The sequence below is a fragment of the Pleurodeles waltl genome, chromosome 9 (assembly GCF_031143425.1).
Source record: "Pleurodeles waltl isolate 20211129_DDA chromosome 9, aPleWal1.hap1.20221129, whole genome shotgun sequence".
NCBI classification, from domain to species: Eukaryota; Metazoa; Chordata; class Amphibia; order Caudata; family Salamandridae; genus Pleurodeles; species Pleurodeles waltl.
In genome coordinates, this window is record NC_090448.1 from 503,567,956 (window position 1) to 503,594,745 (window position 26,790).

The window sequence follows — 26,790 nt, forward strand, 5'->3', positions numbered from 1 at the left end:
CAAGGTTATTTAAATAGGTAAAAAATAAAAACAGCCAATTGAGACTAGGGAGAATTTGAAAAGAGATCACTCTAATGCCAAATCATTTATCTGGGATTTTTGTGTAACACAAATCACTGTATGATACTGCACAAACACAAGTTATGATCCACACAACTGAAACCCAATGTGAGAAATTGGGGTGTTGTGTTGGTTGACCAGAGTATGAGGCCTGGTCAAGGAACAGCCACAATCCCTTTCAGGGTGAACCACAAAATATGTAAAGTATTTATGCAGCACACAAACAGTAATAATGTGAAAACATTATAAAAATCACAAACCAATTTAAAAATAAATAGAGTACATTTAGTAAATTATTTGATACAAAGACAACAAAAATCCTATCAGTACAACCATAGTTGTGAATTTTAAATGTTTTAGCTTCAAAATAGAGCTTAAATGTAAAAAGCACCAACCGCAGACATCTGATCGCGCTTGACTGGGTAAAAGTCCAAAGTTAAGGCCGACCGCCATGGAGGGAGGATCAGATACATGAATTGGATTGGGCCCGGCCATCACTTACCTTCAGACTTAAAAAAGTTTTGAAGAAAAAAGCAAGTCTGTAGAAGTTTCGGAGGAGGAAGCGGCATCGTTGGATAGCTATGGAGTGAAGTGGCTGTGAAGATTTTTACCTTAGGACTTAGTCGTCCCAATGGAAGTTGAAAACCTCCAGTGGGGTGAAGCAGAAGGATGTGGCCAAAGACAGTTCCACGAGGTTGGATGCCCTTTTCGCAAAGGACCGCTGAAATTGATTTGCTGCTGCAGAGAAGAATGTATCGGAAGTCAATCCGAATGGCAATGCACCTCAGGTGGATAGGCGAGCAAGTTGGTCCTAGTCTCCTCCTGAGTCTCAGGGTCCTTTTTGGAAATATTTTAGCTAAGTCCCCAGTTTTGGAAATTGCCCATCTTGGCACCTTTGGCACCACAATCAAGGGTCCAGGAGTGAATGGAGACCTCTAGGGGGTTCAGGTCTCACTCAGACTGGGTCCAAGTGCAGGTTCAAGTTGGTGGGAGCCTGTTATATCCCTGTGGCTCTGAACAGGAGGCCAGCAAACTAACCAATTGAGTAATTTCTGTAAGTTCTGGGTGCAGATGCATATGCAGGGGTCAACAGAAGGGCTGGCCTCGCAGGGTTCACGGCAGGCGCCAGGCAGCAAGGCAGTCCTTCTAAGTACATCAGCGGCCTGGCAGAGTACACAGAAGGTCACAGCAGCAGGTAGTCCTCTGTGTAGCCTTCCACAGGTCCAGTAGTGAACTGAAAAGTGGGTCTTCAAGCCCTATTTTTATATCCTGATGCCCTGCTCCTGTGGCATCAGGAAAAGCAGGTGGGAAAAGTTGCCCGAGAGTTTCTTTGAACTTCTAGGGGTTTCCTGCCTCCCCTGCCCTAGCTCCTAGTTGGCTGCACTGACAGTCAAGGGCTGTTAAGCATATTGTGTGGTGACAGGGCACAGCCTATTCATGTGCAAGTGGTTCTGTGCTCAGCTCCGACCCTGCCATTGGAAAGGCCATTCAGGCTCTGCTTAACCCACTATTCTGTGACTTTCTGGAGGGAATTCACAAATTCCTAACTGTCGGTTACACCCAGTTATGTGATATAAGGCAGACTGCAGGCATGGAGGGCTATGGGCAAGAAATGTCAATTTTCTAAAAGTGAAATTTTCAAACTTGTAAAGATAAATTCGACTTTAAGTTCATAGGTGACAAACATGTCATTTCTACTTCCTCTTGTTTAGGAATTACAGCTTATAAAATGTAATACGGAATCCCCAAAATTATCTTATGGGAGTGGTAGGCCTCACAGAGGTGAAGAATGAATTTGGGAGTTTGTCACTACTACAACTTGTAAAATTTAAAAGTACATGTCCTACCTTTTAATTACACAGCACCCTGCTGTGCGCTACCTTACCTTACCTACCTTAGGGGTGACTTACATGTAATAAAAGGGGAGTATAAGGCTTGGGAAGATGTTTTAAATGCCAACTCAATATGGCAGTGGGACACTGCCTTCAGGCATCATTGGCAGGCCTGGGGCATGTTTTATAGTGCTACTTAAGTGGGTGGCACAATACATGCTGCAATCCCACTGGAAGTATTTCATTTACAGGCCCTGGATATATGATATACCACTTTACAAGGGACTTACCTGTGATTTAAATCAGGCATATGCCAATCAAACCATTATTTAGGGGATCGAGCACAGCTATTTTAGTACTGGTTAGCAGTGGTAAAGAGGCCAGAGTCCTGAGGTCAACAGATGCAAAAATCCAGAGAAATGGAGGCAAGTGAGCAAAAAGTTTTGGAGGCTGACTGTTGTAAGGCTGACCGGTGTAACGCCACCCATAGCTAATACACAGAACACATGCACCAACTCATGTACATCAATACACATTCAGCAACCCTTCACAAAACCCATACAATTTACCACATTTCCACCAATCATCTCAATGCAATCTTTATTAAAGAAATCAGCAATAAAGCCTCCAAAAGATCACTATGCTCTTTAAGGGCATCAAACACAGTGCAAACCCCACAACATTCACCTAAGTTGCCTTCTTCAGGAAGACACACTCAGCTATCACCACCTTCTCCAGTACAAGCCAGAAAAGATCTGACAGCTCATCTATTCGTGATGTCTCTGAAATAAGTCCACAGTCGATGCACACAAATGATCTACCTTCCTCAAAGATCTGTCAAGTCTACTGGTGGTCTTGAAGTAAACTTTAAATACACTTCCACCATCATGTTGAAGGGGGGGATCAATAGAAATAGCAACACTTCAACAGAACATCATCAACACATCCCTTCTGGTAGTCACCTTTATTGAAGCTCTCAAGACCAGGCAGAACTGGCACTTCCTCAAGAAGTCCACTTTAGGCTTTCCCCTAATTCTCCTAACTGGAGATTCTCAAAATCACACTCGATGCCTCTTTTTAGAAACCTCTTTACAATTTTTCATTGGTGGCAATTACAAGCATTCAAGATTATGGCAGAAGGAAGAAGGAACTAAGTTAGCAGTCTAGCTTCCTTTTCAGTGCGAGCTTACTGAACTGTTTATCGCGCACGCCCAATAAATAAGCTTTGCACTTCAATTGTTTTCCTTGAACGGCGAGCAGCGTTTCTCCAGGGCACTTGCCCAGAGAATTTGTTGACGGCACTAGAGATTTAATTCAAATTTAACTCCATCTAATTATTAACCCGTATGAGTGAAATCTAGGCCTAACCAAACACTGCATTTTAAACATGCACTTTCTTTTCTAAACTTTGCATCACCCGCATTCACATGGCTTGCTAACGTTGACAAATTTCAAATAGCATTAACTCAGCAGATATGTTTCTATCATGACTTTTGCATGGCCTCTGCATGCTGCCAACTTCTTATGCTAACCAAGAAAACTATGCTAATTATTCTTTTTAACCACTTGACCTGCATAGGAATTTCAAAACTTACTAAACTAATCTGAAACTTGCTTCTTTATGAATAGGCTTTAGTGTGGAGCTATGTGAGAATAAGTATGACCTACGCTATTTGTGCATAACATTTACGTGAGTGTCTTTTCTTTCGGAGACCAAGACTACTAAGACATTTTTTTAGAATATAATTTCATGTAGAAATGTTCTTAAATATATCTTACAGTTAGAGCTGCCTTTTTTAGAAGTTGCCATATCCAGAGAAACTGTTATTGTCTCGCAATTTTTATTGCCTGTTATTGGCTGTCCAGTATTTTATAAATTTAGTCGGTTAGTCTGCATTTGTGAACTTCTCCCTTAGTTTTAGTGTGCACACCAAGGGTAATTCTCCATTTTTGTTAGTTCCAGAAAATCCTGTGAGAAGAATTTGTCAAGTGGTAGTTAATTCAGTTTGTCTGAGGAAAGGTAAGATCTTAATAATTTACCCTAATTAATTCTACAGATCAAATTCATTCTTCCTGGCAAGAAGACAAATGGGCAGTACGATTGTAATCTTAAACAGCTTTGTTTCTTGGATTTGAGAAGCTATTGCTTCCTTGAGAGAAAACACTGTTTTATTTTCTTCTTCAGTGTTCAATATTTAGTAGGCATAATGTTGATGAATTCACCTTCACTCATTAGTCTGTGTATTTAAAACTTTACCTGCAAAAACTATACATCTTCAATACGTAAAATGTATCATTGTGACTATTGAATGAATGTTAGGGAAGAGAGAAGCTCAACTTCAGAGTCTATTAGGTACATTATAAGTAAAAATCACTTAGAGAAGAAAATGTTTTACAAATGTAACATGTACTAGTATTTGTTGATTAATATTCATAATTGTATTTTGTGTGTTCATGTAGATGGAGAAACAATAGAAAATGTCTATTGTGGGTTCCATAAAGGTCTTTAAGCAGTACAACAGTGGCTGTTTATTCTCAAGGGTGGGGCAACGTCGCCTTCCCCCACCCGCTGCGAGCCGCACAGGCAAAAATAAATTGTCAATAAAAAGATTTCATTGCCATTTTAATTTTACCGACACAGTGTGCACTACAGCAGCGGACTGAAGCAGGGCTGACAGGATGCTCCAAAGTGCGCATGTCACTTTGGATGGCTGTTTTGCATCAGCCAAAGTGACATGCGAACTATGGCTATATTCGACACATCCGCAGGAATATTCTACACATCCGCAGGAAATGCGCTACATCTATTCAATGTACATCCCTTCTCTCTTATGTTGAACATCTCCGAGTCATGGAAGTTATTCAGTGGACATCAGGGGTTGCAGCTGTAACCCCTGGCTTGCCCTTCGCTACCCCTGGCCACAGAGGTGGCAAATTTAGTGCCAAGAACACAATGGCAGTTCGTCTATATGGATGTCAGTTGGGGCCCCACACTGCTTGTTTTCTATCATTTTTTATTACACTAATAGTGAATAATAACACATTATTCACTATTAGTGTAGCCAATAATGTCCAATTAGCTGGAATATGCCTTACCATGGCAGCTGAGCTAAGTAGAAAAATGCTTTTAAATGTATGCTGTGTGCATGCTTGCAGGTAGGAGTGTATGTGAGAGAGAGTGTATTTAAGTGTGAATTTGTGTGTATGTGTGAGTGAAAGTAGAGGTCAAAGGGTGTGTGATGTTCACTTCCTCTACTGCTGACATTTCAGTGAATTGACGTCCATGCTGCAATTCAGATTTTTTTTTATTTAGGTTAATTTGTTATCATAAAAGAAACAATAACTTACTTTCACCAATGTTTTTTAAATGATTTTTGATGATATGCTGCATCGAGCTACTATGTTTTTCATATTTCACTATTTCAACTCACTGAGAAGATAACTCCCACAGTGCAAGGCCTTTGGTCACGCAACAGGGCTTGGCCAGAGAGCATAGCCTGTAGTCAGGCACCACATCCCACCAAATCAGCGACAGGCAGCCGATCCAGGACAAGCACTATCCCCCCCCACTGAACCAGTTATGCATGGCCTTTGGAGCAGTGGGCCCTGTGGTAGAGCCTGCTACCACTCCCATGCCAAACGTGCTCAAAGTGCACAGTCTTTGGCCACGTATGGTTAAGTAAATTTCTTTTTTCTGGATTCTAAAAAACACCCACATTTTTAACAGACCTTATTTTAAGGCTCTGAAACCAGGTAAGTGTGTATAAATGAAACAACAAAAACTGGCACCTATTTTTGTTTGTTGAGGGGGTTATCTCACTGTCTGTGGCCAACCTCTTCATCTTCCATGAAGTAACAAGATGCTACTCCTGCTCCCTTATACTCCCTCCCTCACACTTTCTACTGGAATGCAAGTGTCAGTACCTGCAATCCTATAAAGGATGCCACAACAATAAATTTCAGTCCGCTGTATTATGATTTCCATAGGCTACAATGGGATCGTAATACATCAGACGGGATATCGATCACATTTGTGACAGATGAGCCCCTCCGACAAACTCTAAATCTGGCCGTTAGTTCTGAGATCCGCAAAGCCCCATTGAATGATGGGAGAAACTGTTCCTCGTCCAATGAAATATGTTTATTTTTCTAACACAGGAGTGTGGACATTCTGCTAACTAGTAGTACAGATATACCTAAGCTCATTGCTGATCCACTGTGTTTAAGTAGCACAGATCTTGCCACATGGGCAGCGTTGTGCTTTACAAGTATTAATAAAACAAACATTAAAAAAATAACTCTAGCTATGTGTAGGAATGAAGTGTTCTATGAAAAGGGTGAGGGAGAAGGGAAGAAGTACAGTAGGAGGAAAAAATTAGTTTTTACCATGGGCGCAGAAAGGGCGATCTGTTTTTACCAAAGGATAACAAGTTGCCATTGAAAGAGGATTTAGCTAAGGCTTTTCCATAGTCTCGGGGTAATGTGGAAGGATGTTTCACTCTGATTTTTCGTTCTTGTTTTTTTAGAGCAATGTGGTGTGACAACCACAGTTTTTTTGGGCCGGAGCCCTGCTGATGAATGGCAGTTTTCCATTTCAAACACGTCCTAAATTACAAGCTTAGCCTGTGCTTATACCAACTAATTGCAATTGTTCTTGCTTCATCTTTTCGATCATGAAAACCTACAGATGTTGTTTAAATTATTTAAATGCATGAAAAATACACTTCGGTCTAGACCTTTGAAAGCAGTGAGCGAAACTATTAACCTTCTTTAAATAAAAAGGTATAGCCAAAAATGAGTTTGCATCCGATGTGAAATTAAGTAACAACGCAAACTTGCTTTGTGTGATCGTGTTCAAACTGGTCTCCTCACTAAATGAAATATTTTTACCTGAGGCTGTAGTGTTTAAATATGTGGAGTTCAGTTCCTTGAATGTTTGAAAAGCAGCCTCTAGTTCATCCAGAAATTGTTTCTCCTCGATGAAATTCTGCAGAAATGAGAAAGGAATTGATATCAGTACAAACACAAAGTAATATATGTAATTGATCCAACAGTGTGACCAAAATATGCTACTAAACGTGTTATTGTCCCAACAAAAAACTGTAGCCTTTGCTTACTCTTGAACCATAGGCATTGGAAGTGGGGGTGCTGAAGGTGCTGCAGCACTCACCCCCAGAAATAATTATGCCGGAGTTTAGAAGGTGAGTGAGCTATTAATATTCTTTAAATTATGTTTTTATCGTGTCACATTTGCTGCGCAAAGACAACAGACCTATTCCCCTCCACCGCGATTTCTCCACCTAATTCCAATTTACACTCCGATAAGTGTGATTCTGAGAATCTATACTGTTTATATGATTGATCTGTTGTGAACATCTACTATTGTAAAGCGCTCTGATACTTTGGGGTCTTGCCAGCGCTATATAAAACTCTAAAATAGATAAATAAAATAAAAACAGTCAAATATCGGGCTATATCTTTTGACAAATTGCTGCTTATTCGGAAATTCTCTTAATGCAAAGTGAGAGGATTTTGTAAAAGTGATCCACCTGACAATCCTGCTAGGGTACAGGAAACGAAAGCAAGGGCTGTAGCATATCAGTTTAATTCTAACACACAACACGTATAGATCAAGAAATTAACAATACACATATTCGAAATTGTGTCACCAATTAGGAAAGCACAAATGAAGAACTTTTTTATAATTCTAAAATGGGATGGAAACAAAGATTTGTATTAAGCTCCAAACAATTAAGTTACGTTACTTGGTGACGCACAAATGATAAATATTAACTGAAATCAGATTTCTACACATTAGCCTTTTTGTGCTAAATAGTTTTACCAGTAAAACTGCACATCTATGCAAATTTAGTGTCCATTTCAAGACAAAGGGGGTGATTCTGATTCTGGCGGGCGGCGGAGGCCGCCCGCCAGAATTCCGCCCCCATTATACCGCTCCGCGGTCAGAAGACCGCGGAGGGTATTATGAGTTTTTCCCTGGGCTGGCGGGCGGTCTCCAAAAGACCACCCGCCAGCCCAGGGAAAAACTCCCTTCCCACGAAGATGCCGGCTCGTAATCGAGCCGGCGGAGTGGGAAGGTGCGACGGGTGCAGTGGCACCCGTCGCGTATTTCAGTGTCTGCAAGGCAGACACTGAAATACTTTGCGGGGCCCTCTTACGGGGGCCCCTGCCGTGCCCATGCCATTGGCATGGGCACGGCAGGGGCCCCCAGGGGCCCCGCGACCCCCCCTACCGCCATCCTGTTCATGGCGGCTTTCCCGCCATGAACAGGATGGCGGTAGGGGGGGTCAGAATCCTCATGGCGGCGGAGCGCGCTCCGCCGCCATGAAGGATTCCCCCGAGCAGCGGTAAGTCGGCGGGAGCCCGCCGACTTGCCGCTTCTGACCGCGGCTGAACCGCCGCGGTCAGAATGCTCGTGGGAGCACCGCCAGCCTGTTGGCGGTGCTCCCGTGGTCGGTGGCCCTGGCGGCCACCGGCCGCCAGGGTCAGAATGACCCCCAAAATGTGCTGTCTATCAAAAGCAGAGCACTTCTACACTTGTGCTCCAAAATGCACCACGACTTACATCCCACACCCTTACCACTCCTGCTGAATGGGTGTGGCTCATTTGCTACATTGTTTTTTTTGTATGACACTTTGATTTTTTACAATCCCTATGACCTCAGTGAAAGAACATTAATTATAGTGCCCCCACTCCAAAAAATTTCCAGCACACTGCCTTTGAATTGGAGTTTGCTCTGGATAACATTCTGAGAAATCCCAAACCTTAGTGGTGAATGTGCCAAGCTGCCACATAAAGTTGGGGCCGTAAGAACTAATATCAGCCCAGTCACTAACCACTTTCCTCAAAATCTTGGTTACAGAGTGAACTGACAAAAAAGGATTAACCTTCTCTAACACCCAATTGCTTACCAACTCTTTTTCCCTGGACATGTGCGCATCCATATATCATCATTTCACAATTTGTTATGATCTAAATCTGAACACTAAAAAGTGACAACATTCAACGAAAGGTCCTTCCATTACCCATCTCCCATGGTTGATGCTGTGGCACATAAAGAAACTAGATGCTAAACCCTTGCTCCCCAAAAGTCAGACTGTCTCTGAATGTAGCTGGTGTTTTAGCTGCATCATCCTTTCAGTATATTAGAAAAAAATAAGGCATTGCCCTTGAAAGTTACGGTTTCACAGGACTTCCCTCTCAAACTTAAAATAGGATAAAATTAAAAAAAATACATTTGGAGCCAGATGTACGGTCAGTTCATTTTGCGAGCATCTAATTGCAATTCATTGTGAATCTCAATTAGAGACTCTCAAAATGAAATGTATAAATGTGTCTCAGACACACTGAGCGATTCCCAATGGGGTCGCAAATTACCTACCTCATTAATATTCATGAGGTAGGTCACGATTTGTGACCCAATTGGTTATGGCCGCCCTCACAGGGATTGTGGCCTGCTGGGCTCAGCAGACCACCTTGTCTGTGACTGCTTTTCAAAAAAGCTGTTTTATTTTTTGAACTGCAGCCGTTTTCTTTAAAGGAAAACGGGCGGCATTTCAAAAAGAAAAATGAAAAGTTTTCTTTTCATTTTTTTAGAGTAGGCCATGGTCCGTTGGACCACTCCCTGCTCTGAAAAACTATTTTCACATGCATTCACAAAGCGGAAGGGGTCCTGTGGGGACCCATTCCCATTTGCGAATAGGTTAACACCAATTTGAAATCGGTGTTAACTGTGATTGTTTTGCGATTGCATTCACGGTCACAAAACAATCACACACACCTAGGAAGGGCTGCCCTCAGGATGCCCCTCCTAATTGCGAGTCACAATCCCTATTTTGCGAGTCGGTAACTGTGCACAATAAGGATGATACATCGTACCTGGCCTTTTTGCGGTTGCAAGCGGCGATTTTCAATTTTGGCGAATGCAAAAAGGCATTGTACATCAGGCCCTTGGTTCGCTGTAATGTCACTCCATTTGGCTTTGCTCTAATTGAAATGTTATGTTATTAACTACGGTATAGTGAAGCCAGACTTATTTCCATTGAAATTTCCACATTCCCTCTGGAGAAGTAAAGACAGGAGACTGTGTAGTTCTGCTAGTGCTTGCTGTGATTTTAGATATTTTTTATAGGATAAGAGAAGTAATCCATGCAAATGCACTGGGCTTTAATGTAAGTGAACCAGAACACACTAATGAAGCAATCCCGATTCCAAAGAATCAGGAGTGCCTACCCAAAACTCTAATCAGGATTGCAAACTGTGTGAAAAACTCTGGCAATTTTTCCGATTCCCTTTTTGCTACCAAAAAATTAGTGAAATGCGAATGGGGGAAACTGATTGGAAAGAGTCAAAATTTGTGAAAATCAGTGGGCAAGACTTTAATTCCTTCGAGGAGAAAAACATAAATAATGCTACATTCAGGAAATTCTCAATCCTGTGTTATTGGTTTTTAGTGGGTGAGGTATTACAGGACCAGAAACTACAGGACTCATAATGAGACCCTTGATGGGAGCAAGATCTATAGCTCGCATGGTTTCACTGTTGCATTTCAGAAGGTATAAGGAAGACTGGGAGGCTTATCCTCCAAACGGAAAAGTGTTTGAAACCTGATGAGTAGACGTATACAATACGCACTATCAAACACATTAGGTACTATTTGCGAAGGTAGGCTCAGTCATAAATGTAAGCTTATGAACAAATGCACCTTTCCTACACCTGCCAAGAATTCACAGAGAGATCCCTGGCCAGAATATGCACTATTTCATCATTACGAGTGCAGAGAAATCTGCACTGAAATTTACAGTACTAAATCCCACTCAAGGGCGAGAAGTGGGTGATCCAAGGTGCTGCTTGTCTTGGAGGTTTGGGATATCAACCAACATGCCGGTTTGTGGCATTTACAATCTGCTTTTTATCGATTTTACTTAATGGAAATGGTCATAAATGTGCTCCCCTTTCATGATGGAAAGGGGAATGGGTCAACCCCAGATTTGGTGAGAGTGTAGAGGACAGACTTTCTCTGGAGGAAAAAAATACTTCCCTGTGTAAAAAAAAATACATTTGCACTGGAGGCTTCAATCCTTCTGCATTAGGTTCTCTGATATGGAGAACCCTGCTCAAGAAGAAAAGGCGCCTTTTTGCCTGTCAGCTTTTTATGCTGTGTCTGGGACTGTTGGAGAACTGGAAAAAAGGGGGAAAGTTAGCTTAGATGGAGGATTAAATCTATGCCCATGGTTTTCCATTTTTTTGTGAATAGGGCCTATTGTGTTCAAGTAGCAAACAGGAGGGCTGCACAGTTGTACTGAGCAAAACTTCTGTATAGATTGGTTTTCGAAGTTAGAGCTAGTCACTTTGCTTCATCTGATTTTCAATTACCCCTACAGATTCACACTTGCAGACTACATTAGCATGGAGTTCGAATTGCTAGAACAGCAGCATGTGGTCTCCATAGTCTAACCCTAAACTGAAATTAAAGCACAGGGAATATACTTAAACATCGAGGAACTGGATTTGTCATGGTCACCCACAAAACCATGTTGCTTCTCAAAGGAATATAACACACCCTACACTTAGGTTAAACATCCTCTCGCAACTTACTGCTAGACACATTGACCTACCACTGCAAGGACTGTATTCAGCTCCTTCTGCCACAATGGTGTGGATATTCTGCTCCCCATGAAATCTGATAGTAAGCTTTCCATACTAATGAGTTGTATCCAAAAAGGGGAGCTTTGTTTTCCTTTACCTAATCCTCTTAAAATTGCTAGTAGTTGCTAGGGAAATATCGCTGCTCCCCTAACCTTTCCTTGTTATCCTACTCTTCTTGTCTATTTTATCAATGTACAAGTCTCATGATCTGTAGCACAGACATCACCAGCCTATGCTACATTAATAATTTCATCTCTGCTCTTCATGGCACAGTTGTATCAGTAGCTTAAAACCTTGTATTTTGGTCTTTCATGGTGCCCTAAGCATTAACCTACAGAAATTGCTGCTGACTGCTTCAGAACCTTTTTGTCACATCCATAAAATATATTTGCAAATCCAGTAGGGCACATAAAATGGGCGGCGCCTTATTCACCATACTGACCACTGGATGTGCTCGACCTAAACTGGAAAGTGATTTACAGAAGGTGCAAGGCAGTCACCTACAGTGTAACAGTCACTATTGACATTCAGAGGCATTGCTTGGAGACACTGTCATATGCTCGCAGAATTGAATCCCGGTTTAGAAGGAGTTTGAACAATCATATCCTGGAAGTGTCAAATAGTCAAATATGGATCATTTCTGCACAGAAAATGCTTAGATATCTCGCAACCTCTTATAAACATTTCACTCTTCCATTTTACATACAAAATAAATTCTGCCATCTTACATCCCAGTCTCCTAACAACGATTCGACTGACTCTTGTGTTCCGGGCTCAGCGTTCCACGTGTCCAGCTTGGCTTTGGCTTGGTCCAACAGAGCCAAAACCGAATGCCTGCCAAGGTGGTAGTCGAGAAGTACACTGGCATTGGCTGCCAAGATGCTGTCAAATCTGCAAGGTAAAGCACCGACCAGATTTGTAATTTGATTTGATAACTATAACAGTAAATTCGCAGTGAATTACACACAAAACCTATTAAATCTACAGGATTTTTCCTGTTGTATTAGGAAAAAACATAATATAAAGAAAAAATAAAGCATGACCAGAAGGTTTGCGTTGCAAGTCTACTAAACCAACATTTGTACATATATACCGATAATTTGGTAAACGTGTCAAAACTATATATAAAACGCTGAGCAAACCTTTTTTTCAGTTCATCTAGTTTATCGGTTGGTACCAACACCTCCCCTTTCTCGTCTTCATTCACAAAAGACTGTAGGATGTTCAACTGCTGCTCGAAACACACCAAAAGGTCCTGCAAGAAAAGGCACAGGTCAGTAGCGCACGCTCATCAGCCCTCTCCAAGACAGAGCATCCCAAAGAAGTCCATTTTCAATGGCAGGGCCGCCTTTGGCGCCATGTGTGACAGTCTTTTTTGGCGCCCCCCCACCCCATGAACCACCTCTTCGGATTCAATCACTACCACCAGGCTAATGTGCCCCTCATCTCTCCATAGCCCCCTCTTTCACATACATTAATTTCTTCTAAAGCACTTGTGAAGGCTGGCTTTGCTAATCCACTCAGCTATCCACATGAAACATAATTCGGTTCTTTGCAGCAGGCACATTAACCCTCTACTCTACTTCATGGCGAGTCAAAGCTGCCCCTAGACAAAACTCCCATCTCTCTTCCTAGCAGGAACATTAATCACAAGAGGTATCCATCCATTTTTTTTTTTTTCCTGAAGGTTGGAAGCACAAGAAACTTTTCAGCAGGTACTTTTAAATCGTAAGTTTCGTGATTCATTGCTAAAACCCGCCCCCCCCCCCCCCGAAGCCAGCGTCCCCCAATCCAGGTCAGCATCCGGTGCGGTCGCACCGCTCGCACCGCCCTAAAGCCGACCCTGTTCAATGATCTGCTCATTCGCCTCAAAAGGTCAACTTGGAAGAGCTATTGCAACTTCCATGCCTGTCTGGAATGCTGAGAAATAACCACTGTAAACGGGACGTGGGAGGAATTCTAGTACGGCTGCAATTCTTTAATTCAAAAGGATGAACTCGGACTCAGTGTTCACCTGAAAAGTTTTCAACATACTGATAAATATTGTCCTTTTCTATCATTGGACGGAGAATGAAATAACCAGGGCGAGGGTTGTAAAATGGAAGTCTGCCCAGCATGCACCACAGCACAAAAATCAAGTTTTACAATTAAAGTCCTGATTACAGATTGGCCAGTACTATGTGCAATGTTTATCGCTGCGCATAAATAACGATACTTTGGGGTACACTATTTATCAGGTGAAATAATTTGCTCTTTTGAGTTTTTCCCCTTGAATGGACCATAGCGCAAGGATTTTGGCGCTCACCATACCAAATCCACATGTTCCTGTTTTTTTCAGGCATCTTTAGCTTTTTAACATCAGCAGATTCGACCTGCTGTTATATATCCGGGAATACGGTTTTTATTTCACCCAGTATGTACTAGTTACAATTAAGGCTGCAAAATTCATAATTGCGATATGTGCGGTAACATGGGTTATCGGAAAGCTAAAATTCAATCATAAGTGTAGGTTTATGAACAAATCTACCTTTGGTGACAAATGCCAGGAATATGTGAATTTACTACCGTGGATTTAGTCAACCCTTGTCAAGAGAAATCTGCAGCAAAATCTGCAGTACTAAATCGCACTCAAGGGGCAAGAAATGGGTGTTCCAAGGCATGGCTTGGATGTTTGCAACATCAACAAACATATTGGATTGTGGCATTCGCAAGATCCTCTCCACTCCCTTTAGTGCCTGGAAATGGTCAGAGACGTAGTACCTTTCCAAGAAGGAAATTGGAACAGATAAACCCCAGGTTTGGTAAAGGTGTAGGGAATGGGCTTTCTCCAAGTGTTGTTGCACAGGAGGCTTTATTCCCCATGAATGAAGTTGTCCTCTATGGAGACCTCTGCACAACGAGAAAAATAGCCTTTTAAAGAAGTCACACACCAGTCCCAGAAGTATACTTAGAAACATGCACTTGGTGTAGCTTTCAATTCATGTTTCTGTTTCTTAATGAGGGGCAAAACAGGCGTGTATTCAGGTAGCTTGAGTTCATAATTGAACTAAGGCTGATTCTCATCCTTTAGCCAGAATAATCTATTCAAAGACTCGAAAGACACCTGAACAGAATGCCATTCATGTTTACATGTTGAGTATTACCCTCTAATTCCGAGAGTATTTCCTAAAAAGGGTTTTTTTAGGCCTTAAAAAAAAAAAAAATAATAACACATGTTTCCCAAGGAACACTGCAGGAAAAATAATTAGCGTTTTTCAAAAAATGTATTGCAAATATGTCAAAGTTTCTAATTTTGCATACTTGAGTAAATTTCACCCAAGACACACTGGTTTGTGCAGAAATGTCACAACAAAAAATATTTTTATGCTCAAAGAACTCTTGCCGGTACCTCACTTTTGCCTTTATGCGTAAAAAGTCACACAAGAATCCGACAAACCACTTTTTATGTTAAAAGTGTAATTTCCTGAAATGTTCATGAAATGTCACACCCCTACTTTCAGTGGATGGAAGAGACCTTTCTGTTTTAGGATAAACACAATAACATTTACTTATTTGGGGGGCCTGCAGAAATTGCATTTCATTATGCACCTGCTGCATGGCATCAATGTGCATTAACACCAGGTCAATGCAATTGACTGTGTTTGCAATTCAATCCACGTTAGCAGACTACGGGACTTATTTAGAGTTTGGCAAAGGGGTTACTCAGTCACAAATGTGACGCACATCACGTTCGCTGTCTTACAGGTTCCATAGGATATAATGGAATTGTATATGCCGGATGGGATATCTGTCACGTTTGTTGCGTAATAACTCCCTCCGCAAACTCTAAACCAGGCCCTATGTTTTGGGTATAAATAGAGGCTCAATATATACTTTTTTTGATCAAACATATGTTTTCTACCTGATTTGCCTGTTATCGGTTCTTGTATTAAAGAGGTGTTCTCGCCATTAATCAACCCCACTCCTGGCTAGTGCAAAGAATTTCAAGTATCTGATCTATTCCTCCTTATTAGGCGCCCACTTCCCAGGACACAGAAGCAATTCTTGCTGCAATATTTGAGGCTTGCAATACAGCCCACTCTCCGCAGTTGGAGCCCCAGGCCTCCACGTGGTGTTTCTTCACACGTTGAAAGCCACAGAGGTATAATAATCTCTTCACTTCCTGGAATAATGGCGCTCACACAATTACTGGACAAGTTTGCAATGTAAACATTAGTAAAACCTGCAGCAGGCAACGCTGCCCTCGCGCTCTTTAAATATTCAGCTTACTTCTAGCCCACAGCATTCTTCCATCCCTTATTTACTATACTTTCAGAAGTTATCAGCGTGCAGGGATTTGTAACTATTGTCTGACAACCGTAGGACAAACATCAAGAGGAAGGTTGGGTGCAGGGCCGGGGTTCCCGTGTAAACCCAGAGGTGTAGAGTGAGGGGAAAGCTCTGGTAAACACACCCCTGCATGCAGCCACGGTGTGTTTGAACTGTAGTGGTTCCACATGGTGCTTCTGCACAGGAAAATCTCACTTCATAAACAAACCTTAAGTAACACGGATTTTCCTTGGATGGCCGCCATCGCAGTGTGCCGATCCTCTGACTCAGACAGACATTCCGACAGTAAATTCTCTGTCTCACGTAGCCAGGTTTCAACCTCATTCAGGGGCGCGGGCAAATCCTGGTCCAGCTTCTTTTTCCATTCAGCAATCTGAAGCAAAGAAGAGAAAACGTCGTCTTACAGACTTCAACAAGGAGCTGCGGCCCTAAATACATGAAGGATGGGAAGACATCCTTACATGCCTGCATCATACTTCCTTTTATCTTAGGCAGCTATATAGTATGTAAAATAGTTTATCAGATACGATGCCCCATTGACCTGATATAATGTCTTTATAGCTCTACGGGGCCAGATAATCCTCCAAAGTTATTTTTGTGTAACTCATGTTTGACCACTGCCCCTGTACACATAAAAATCGATAAAAATGAACTTTTTCTACACCATCCAAGCTTGCTGGGGTAGTTAGGAATAGGCAGGGGACCCAGCTCACAAAGTCCTTTTGGGGCTTAAAGCTATGCTTATGGCTGAAAATGTTTCCCTTTAACGCCTGTGAGTATCCATTACATCAGGCGCAGTGAGTGAAAGAACCAAGGTGGGAATGGAAATGGTCAGTGATGTAGTTCAGCAAAGGACTGAAGAAACTCCTCTTCAGGGCTGGACAGTGAAATGAACACCCCCAAGCTTTGTAGGGGTGCTGGAGAAGGGATGTCTCCACAATGAAAAATGTTTTACCAATGGTGAAAAAAGAATGTGCATTTGCACAGAGTATTTCCCCAACGCAGGGTTGTAGAGTGTGTAAATCTCCACACTGGGGAAAATGCAGAGGTCACGTGCCGTTCACAGTGGTAATCTGGAAAGCTGGTATCCCTGGAAAACTGTGACTGCAATTTTCAAAATGTACTACTGAGAATGAATGTGGATCCCCAAAAGTCATGCATTTACAATCATGAGCAGCTGTATATTTATTGCCGAAAATGTACAACCTTTTTTTGTAAATCAGAACCACAGTTTAAATCTATGAATTCATAGAGTAAAAACTCAAAAAAGGATAATGTTGTATCTCGTGTAGCATTGCCACGCAGGGGTGATGGCTTGAGCCTTGTAACTGACATAGATGTTCCAACTGTATATTTTACCTTCCGGACCAATACACATAACACAACAACATTTCCATAACATGCATTTGGAATGGAGAAATGGGTAGGTGAAATAAAATCCACTTTTTTTTTAATGAGGACTAGGAGAAAAATTGTAGTTAATGAATAGGAATCAATAGGGTAGAGGACCAAAGCTGTGATTGGATGTAGTGGCCAGGAGTTTTCTGATTATATATGGGGCGCTGGTCACCATGTCTGTTAGTGGCAAAAGGGCAGAGGTTTGATTTAAGTTGACATGAAGAGTGGAATGTCAGGAAGTATTATCTCTATGTCTGTGGTAGGGGTGTGCAGGGAGCTCCACTCCACTGGCGGGGCTAACAGAGTTTTTGGAAATGGAGCACGGAGTTAGTCCAAAAACTCCGCAAGCCCCGCCCACACAGTGGAGCTCACCCAGTGCCCACTGCAGCGCAATTATGGGATGCACAGAGCAAGCGCACACAGCCTGCACTTGCGCCGTGAAGCTCATAACTCGGCTGCAGTGCGCAAAGGAGCAGAGCCCAGAAGGAGGCAGCCGCTGCAGACTCGCCGCCGCAGGGTGAAGAGGAAAGGAGGACTCCCTGGAAGACATAGGTAAGCCCTTGTCTCCTTTTTGTTGTTTGTGCACACTGGTGCACAAACAAGGACTGAAACGGCAGCTTTCACTGCCTACCTCCCTGGCCTGAATTCAGGCCAGAGCCATAGGCAGCGAAAGGAAGCTGCTGTTTCAGGCCTCTTGTGCACCAGCGTGTCCTGTGTGCACTGCACACGGGACAGGCCGGTGCACACCAGGCCTGAAATGGCAGCTTTCACTGCCTATGGCCCTCTCCTGAATGCACCCGATCTCAGAAGTGCTAAGCAGGGTCAGACCCAACCCTGCTTAGCGCTTCCGAGATCGGGTGCATTCAGGACTCCACGGATCACAGAGTTCTGCCTGTGAGGAATTCACCGAGTTTTTTTCAACTCTGTGGAATTCCATGGAGTCAGACTCTGTGAACACTGCCCAGGCCCAGCCTGTGGTTGTAAAGAGGAGTCATTGGAGTACGAAATTATGTAGCAGGGTGACTAAAATATGGAGCAACAAAAGGCAAATTTTGCGGCATAAGGCAGAACAATATACACGTTTTGTTTTTGTTTGCTATTTTCTCATTTTAGTACACATTAATACTGCCTAACAGAAAGTTTACTACATAAGAGGCAGTAAAAACAAACCTAAAATGCAACTACTTAATATTTGCGAGTAGTCTATCTCGGCATGGCATCACATATGGCACTTTTTAAGTTTCAAGTATCTTTGATTCATTTGCACCAGAGACAAATTTTATCTTGCTGAAATTTGCAAATTACACAGGAATAGGGGGGGGTGATTATGTAGCAACTGTGGTAAATCAATATTTATGTAGAATAAAACTACAGCCAAAAATTTCATAATCCTGTTTCCCTGGGTATTTCAGTGTGAATGTATAGAGGAGACAAATAGTATGTTTGGTGGTGACAGGCAGTAGAAGTTACATTTGTATTAACATGTGAAGGGAGGGTTAGAGAACACCAGATATAGTCCAAAAAGAGACAAGGGTCACAAATAAAAGATGCCTTTGGTACTCTTCCAATCCATTTGTTAAGGTACAATCACATCCTGGCCAACGTGTGTTCCACGATATCTATCACAATTTTCAGGGTCACAATAGTTATACTAATCATTAAAAGAAAGTACACTAATTATCACATTATAAATCATACACACACATGAGCACACACACATGTACACACACACACACACACATATATATATATATATATATATATATATATATATATATATATATATATATATATATATATATATATATATATATACATATGATCATACATAATTAACTTATAGTGGACTAAACATCTGCATGTGCTTGTCCCATCATACTTTCAACTGCCTATCGTCCCTATGACTTTCAGTTGGACTTAAGTTCATAATGTCCTTTTGACAAGTGCGTCGTTAGCATTAGAAGCATATGCATGTTTTATTTGTTCCTCCAGTGTCTCTTAGGCCTGTGCCTAATGTTCTACATCCAAGCAAGTAAGCAACAAAGTGCATCACACTGGTCTGGTAGTTTGTTTCCCCAATGGAAATAGTGAGATTAGGTATCAAGTTGTCGATTTTAAGAAAGGATTTATTTTATAGTCTCCCGCTCTCCACTTTTAACTTTTTTTATTTTGCTAGCTTTTAGACTTTTTGCTTTATGACACTGCCAAAGACTGTCACAATGTGTGCCGTTCTCGTAAAACTTACCGTTGCTTGGTGTCACCTAAGTGGTTTTATTTAAAACCCAGTAGACCACCAGAGATGTCCTTCTTTGTGTGATCGCTCATCCTGGGGGCAGATGGGCCACTTTTTGAGGCAGCTCTGAAATCTCACGAGACTACCTATTGTTTTTTAGTGGACGGGGAAGCAGTCGTCACACATGTTTTCTCTCAAAGACGATAATTTTTAGGGGCATGGTTTCCAGGGTAGAATGCTCCACTAGATCATCAGAAAGGGGTGAGAAATGCCAGTGACTCACTGGGGATTGTAATGTGCAGTTTGTTTCTGCAGCTTGTTTCTTAGTGCTTGATATATTATGTTATCTGCTTGTTTTTGGAATATAGCAGTTTTGACTAGAAGCACAGTAATACAATTTCCGGAATGCAAAGGAAACATTGTAGAGTCGGTGGGACATCTTTGACCAAGTTTTGCCAATCTGAGCCAATTTGAACTTTTTAAAAAAGTGATAAGAAATTGTTGGTATCCTTACAGCCTCCTGGTTAATTTTCAAACTGCTTTCAATTGTGATGGGCATGTCTTTGACTGTCTATCTCTCTCTCTTGCTCTCTCTACTTATCTATTTGTTCTCTATCGCTTTATCTCTGTGGTTAGGAGTGGATCAATTGTTTTTAGGTATGTTATATGTAGGGCTTCATTTTGTTGGAATTGGGCCAAAATAGTGTTTTATATGTTGTGAGTTTGTTTTTTATTCCGATGCCTTTGTGGAGCTGGGTGGTATGCTTGTTGGTCACGCATGCCTTTGTTTTTGGGTTCCCTAATCTGTTTGTTTTCTTGTACATTTGTGTCTTTCGAAGAAATTATATAAGTGGTGTTTGTAATTTGTTTGTGGAATTTAGTCACATACTTTGGATTGTGTTTTGTTTTAAAACGTTTTCGCTTGTGTTTACCATGGCTCACTGTAATGATGCCAGTATTTGAACGTGTAGATCTGAATTTACAATTTTGTTAACTGCATCTTCTCTTTCGTGTTTCTTGGAGTTCTTGGAGTTTTGTTTGTAACGCTGTTCTTCAGTGATTTGTGGTGGTAACTTCACAAGGAATGTATCTTTCGTTTTGGGCACTGGTGTGTGGTGAATGGTTGTATTTGTGTTAAAGCTCTTTGTGAATGTTGTTTTGTAAGTAGGTGCACTACCATTCAATGTTTCTGTGTTACCGCACTGAAAGTAGTGAGGGGCTCCAATTTTGAGATTGCCTTATCATATGCGGCTGTGGGATGACAGTAGGCAAGAACTGCACTTTTGAGGGTGTCTTGTGTATTTGTGCTATTAAAGTTATAGCCCCAGTATTCCTATATTCCAAATATCTTAATAACAGTGATTTCTGTGTATTGATTTCTGTGAGTTCATTTGCTAATAGCATTTGCTACTTGAACTTTCCACTCACCCTTGTGTCAAATTCAACTAGTTTGTGTCTATATGTAAGTAGTGGATGGGTGTGTGATATTAATTTGTTTTCTAACCTTCACTAATAGTGTGCACATTGTCTGACGAACAAAATACTAAATTCTGACATTTCTGAAAACTAAACCCCTAGTTGAGCCCAGGGTAGTGTGACTAGTGTGGATTCCACTACCTTGTCTTACACATTCTGGCCTGCAAATTTCAAATATTGGCAGAAAAGAAGCATTTCCTCACATTTTTGAGAAAGGATGTTCCATGTGCCCACACCTCTCTTGATAAAAATGGTACCCCACTGGTATAGCTATGTCTAATGTCCACGAAAGGAATGGATTTAATTCTGGACCATGCAAATGAAGGGCCATCTTCACACGGCCCCCTGATTTGATTTGTTTTGGTCACTGGTGCTAGGTCGAATCACATAAGTAGGCCACCATTTTTATATTTTTATCAGCCGAAGAGTGTGACCTTGGTAACTAGGAAGTTTGTGGATTCCACACAGTTTCCAAAACTCTAACAGAAATGTGATCACAATGTTTTTTTAGCTAAGGTTTGGGGTTTGCTAGGCGTTATAGGAAAGAAAAGGTAGTGGGATCCATGCATGTCGCTTCACCCAGGAGTTGTCTGGGTATCTAGGTTTCAGAAATATCTGTGTTTAGTAGGTTTCCCTGAGAGGAGGTTGGGTCCAAGTCCAAATTCTACAGCTACCCCTATCAAACTAAAGTGGGCATTTATTTCTACCAGAAATGTTGACGTTTCCATGTTGTATTTTGTGGTCTTTTGAGCCACAAGTGCTAGACCAAGCCTCGGGTAACATTTTTATCAGGAGATTGGTGAAAATACTGGATGATAGGAATTTGTGCATACCCGCAGCTCCCGGAACCTTCCCTCACAGAAATGTGATGAAGATGTTCAAGTAATCTGAACCATATGAGAGTATGGGCAACCCTAAATTCAGATGTTTACAAGTAACCATTGTTCCTAAAGTCAGTATTAAATACAAGTTTCAAAAATACTTAGCTGTCCACAGATCCATTTTCTTGTAGTAGATTTTACTATATGAAAATCTGCATTGTCTGCACACATTGGAAAATCATTGGATGCTGAAATGTCTTTGCTCTGGGTAGTACACCAGAGGTATTGCAACCAGAAGTGTCTAGCAGATGTACTGGTATGTTACAGTTGTAAATCAGCCATCAGGGAAAAAATTACACATACAACTTTGTCACCAATTGCAATTTATCCTACTTGTTAGTTTTTTTTTATTTTTTATTTCAACAATTAGTTTCCATGAGAAAAGCATGCTCAGTCTACTCAAATGACCACTTGCTGAATCTGGAATCTTGTCAGGTTTCAGAAATGCAGAGCTTTCTGAGATCACTGATAGGTTTCACAGCTGTCTCCACCACACACTCCAAGTAGGTTGAAACCAAGAAATTAAGAAAAATCGACTATCACTTAGATAAATGCAGAGACTTTGGTAAAAAAAAAACAATGGGGTTTTTAACAACTCCATTTGTTGATGAAAACTGGCAAAATGGTGAGCCTTATATAGGAACCCTTTTCTTAAGTACATTTTTAGAAACAAAAATATGCTTTCTTGCACAGCACCTTTTCTCAGCAAAATAACGACATTTTCCACATTTCTGTTATTTTCTTGGTTCTCTCCAGAGGAATCCCCAAACCATAGGTATACATAGAATCAGAGGATTTGAGAAAAAAGGACAAACATTTGGCCTGCATACCTTGTGTGGCAAAAACGTTATGAAGGCTCAAGAGCAAAGTGCCTAAATTACCAATAAAAGGCTTAGCAATTTAGTGAAGAAACATTTAGCAGCCAAGTGGTTAGAACTTTAAAACTCCATATCTACAGTTACTTTTATCCAATTATAAAATGTTTGCCTTTTTTCTCATTAAATCTATCTTTATTCTTGTCAATTGTTTTTGAAATTTGATTGTGCTTCATTTGTGTAACCTTAATGTTGTTTGGCACTGCTCCACACATTTCTCCTGGAAACTGTTTTATGCTTGTGTCATTGCTCTGAATGATCAAACACATATTCTCTTAGAAAGTGTTTTATTAAATTGGAAGGAGTCCCTCCTCCCAAAGTAATAACCCCTTTTCTGACATCGATGTACATGGAAGATCATTCATATTTGTTTAGTTTGTGATGGAATAAGCTGTCATTAACTATAACTTTGTGGAAGCGCAGAAATAACAGGTACTTGCTTGCTGGTTGCAGTCTAACAGGGAGGCGTATTTACATATATTAGTGGCAGGTTTGAGTGCGGTTGGTTGTCATGCAAGGAAATTAAGTACATCTTTGCTGGTGTCAGCTAAACATCATATTTCTGTAGTGGTTGAATTATGTAAAGAGACAGGTGGGACCACATATATGGCGAAAGTAGAGAAAAGTCTGCCACTGAGAAGCAACAATTTGCAAAAAAAGATTAATGATTAAGAGCATATACAAAGGGACCAATAATAAAACATCTGAAGACAAAATGTTCTTTGCAATGTTCTCTAACCTGAAAGGTGAGACTTTCCATTTTTTGTCTGATCAGGAGATGAGTTGTGGTCAGCTTCTCAGGACTACCCGTCAATGATGACAACACTGGAATGAAGGCTCTTTTTTCTTCGTTAAACCTTCTCATGAATAGTAGGATTTCCTAGAAATGCATAGAATAAAATCCTTACATAACCTACATGACATAGACCAATAAACATCAGAATGATCAAACCTTTCTGTAACAGGCCTCACACAATAGAGACAGCTCACACAGCTCTTGCCTTCTGAAAGCAAAGGTATCTTCCAAATTATCAAGATCTTACACTTGTTTACTTTAGACAGCAACGTTATCTCTCACGGAACAGAACTTGCATGCTCTTGCAGTTGATTGCACAGCTCTGTGTAATGCTACAGAGAATTTCCTAGTTCTTGGCACATAAAGTACATTTATACAGCAGGAAAAAGTGAAATTAAATCGTCAGTCCACTGACAGCAGAGCTACAGACTATGTTACAGAAAGGAGAACTGCCCCTCGGGTTGCATTAATGCTGTTAAATGACTGATTAAGTGCAACATAAAGTAGGCTCACATCGAGGGAACACTTGCATCTCTGAAGTCAATCCAAATCAGATACTTCGTTTTGACAAAGGTAGGCACATTTTTCAGACTCTGTGGCAAGCTTTTCTATCAGTGGTCCTCACATCTGGGCTGTTTCTTAGCTCTAGGATGTCCCACTCATATAAGGTAGAACATCTTGTACTTGAAAAAAAGATTAGAGTTATATTAGGAATAGTGCAGCGGGCGGCTTGATCATAGGTAGGTTGGTTGGTCTTTTTGAATTGTGTGCAGGGCAGAGATTCACACTAATGGACTTTTCCCAAGCAATTTGCAGGAAAAATTTGAGGAGTAGAGGGTTGGATCGGGACATGCCAGGGGTGCGCTGCTGTAAGGGCTTAGACAGGGGGGAAATAGCTGTTGCTGCAAAGTGCCAATGAAGCTGCTTTTCTGTTTTTTGAAACTTCAAACGCTTCTTTAGCTTTCCATCCTCCATCTCACAAGACCATTCTTTAATAAATACATCATTGGGGATAGTCAGCATGGGGAGTACACATGGATTATTTTGTTCACATGGATCGGTTTAATTTGTGCAGCAACTCCAGTTGTGCCATACTGCGTTATTAATGAATTATATATAAATCAGTGCTAATGCATATGTTCTTCTAAAATAGACACAAGAGGAAGGCCAGTTGCCTCTGACAACTCTACTGCTGATACAAGGAAGGAGAAGCTATTATATGACTCAATTCTAATTGAAACCGAATAATGAAAGAGATTGCGAGAGTATGTGAAAAGTGAGTCTTCTGCATTAACTCCGCTTGGTTTTTATCAAATCCTGCTATGGTTTTTACATTCCACAAACTGGAAAAAGTCATGGGTGCTCTAAAGCCTTTGGTGGAGGTTCAGTAAGCCTATGTGAAGCCTTCATTGTGACATCAATTAGACCGTGTTTTACATCTGTATAATAGATGGGAGCCCACAATCCCTTCAACACACATTGTTTCCAATTTCTTTATTACAGTCAACCTGTGACAACTCTAATCACCTGTAAAAAACAAATTACATAGCTTCCGAACTGTAACAAAAGAGAAAAAGTAACCCGCCCTACATTGTAAGGATATGCAGGTCACTGAGCCGACCGAGTTCCTTTATGAGGTTATGGATCTCTGAGGTGACTTGCAATACCCTTATCATGTACGCTAAGAGGTACTTTACTCCATATAATACATCGTCACGCCATCAACTTTCACACAATCCCCTTAAAAGCTTGGTGTGTAGTTCTTTCATGTAAAAGAGTGAACATGTTTGTAAATATGAAGAAGCATGAGATGGAGCTTCATTTGGAACTAGCCAGGTTCAAAGGGGAGGCAGAGAAAGAGAAAAAAGCCATGGTGAAAGAGAAATTCACCATAGAGAAAGAGAGAAGTGCCACAGAGGAGAAGAAAATGCTTTTAGCTTAGGAGCTGAGCTTGAATGAGCTGGATCTAAAAAGCAGATCCAGCATAGATGGTGGCAGCAGTACTACAGTGCAGTCTGAGTGAAAGGTGCATATACCCAAAGATGTGGTAAAAGATTTTGTTGTGGGGGATGACATAGAGCAGTGGTTCAGGGGTTATGGGATGGAGCTAAGGATGCAAAGGGTCTCTGAGAAACATTGAGGAGCAGGCCTGTGGAGGTATTTCTCAGTAGAGGGGAGGGACTCCTTGTTGGCTTTAGAAGAAAAAGAAAGGATGAAGTACCCTGCCATGAAGGACCCCGTGTCCAGGTGGTATGGTCTGACCCCAGAGACTTACAGGACAAAATTTAGGAACAGTGCTAAACTTGGGTCCCAAATGTGAGTGTATGTCAATTCTTTCTGCAGAGCACTGGATAGTTGGGTGAAGGGCAGCAAGATAACAGACTATCGGGCTGCACAATTTGATGGCATGGGAGCTCTTGCCTAGTCGTTGTTTTACAGAGCTGCACCAGCACTAGATTGACAGCAAGCTTACTGACCCCAGGAAGCTTGGCAAGGAGGCGGACGGCTGGCTCAGCACCAGGGTCCAATAGAAGTTGTATGTGGCAGACTCAGCCAAGGGTGGGCAGGGCCACCAACAGAAGAAGAAGTGGGGTTCTCAAAAGGGTCTCAAACCATTCCCCAGGGTAATGATTCCCATTTCCCTGCTGAAAAGAAAGAAGTGTTTCGCCTGTGGCCAGGAAGGGCATTTCACGGGGTGTTCTGAGTGTCCCAAGCGGGCAAAGCCCTCCATCGGTGGGCAGACACTGGGGTGGTGAGTGTAGCGCTTGGGGAGGAGTTGGCCCCAATTAGTGGAGGGGAGCCAGCTGAGTTAACCCTAGTCTCCCTGGGTGAGGTGGTCCAGAGAACCCTCATGCCTTGAAACACAAAAAAGTACAAGCAGTGGATGACCATCAATGGGAGGCACGTGGAGGCTCCGAGAGACACAGAAGCAAGTATGACAACTTTCCTCTGTCATCTGGTGTCTGAGGAGCAAGTAATCCCTAATGTCGTCAACCAGGTTGTAGCAGTAGACAACAGTGAGTCCCAATGCTTTTTAGCTCAGTTTCTCTTTGAATGGGTGGGGGGGTCTCAGGTTCCTTGAGGTTAGCTGTGAGTCCATCCATGCTTGTTGACTGTCGTCTAAGGAATGACCTGGAGCATACCACCTGAAAGGAGATGGAGCTCAGGCTGCACTTGGAGATGTTAGGATTGCCAGAGTGGGAGTGCATGAGAGGGTGATCAGAAGGACCTGAAGCCTGA

The 26,790-nt window shown here is 41.7% G+C and overlaps 1 protein-coding gene across 9 annotated transcripts in view; it reads right to left on the reverse strand.

Annotated features, from left to right (window-relative positions):
* Positions 1-26,790, reverse strand: part of SYNE2 (spectrin repeat containing nuclear envelope protein 2) — a 1,823,309-nt gene that overhangs the window by 1,633,525 nt on the left and 162,994 nt on the right. For all 9 annotated transcript variants that reach the window (XM_069207355.1, XM_069207357.1, XM_069207362.1 and 6 more), the window contains exons 11-15: positions 23,494-23,634; positions 16,100-16,264; positions 12,705-12,817; positions 12,291-12,453; positions 6,783-6,879 (exon numbers count right to left, since the gene is read on the reverse strand). In XM_069207355.1, coding sequence (XP_069063456.1) covers positions 6,783-6,879; positions 12,291-12,453; positions 12,705-12,817; positions 16,100-16,264; positions 23,494-23,634 — 679 coding nt within the window. The remainder of the gene's footprint in view (positions 1-6,782; positions 6,880-12,290; positions 12,454-12,704; positions 12,818-16,099; positions 16,265-23,493; positions 23,635-26,790) is intronic.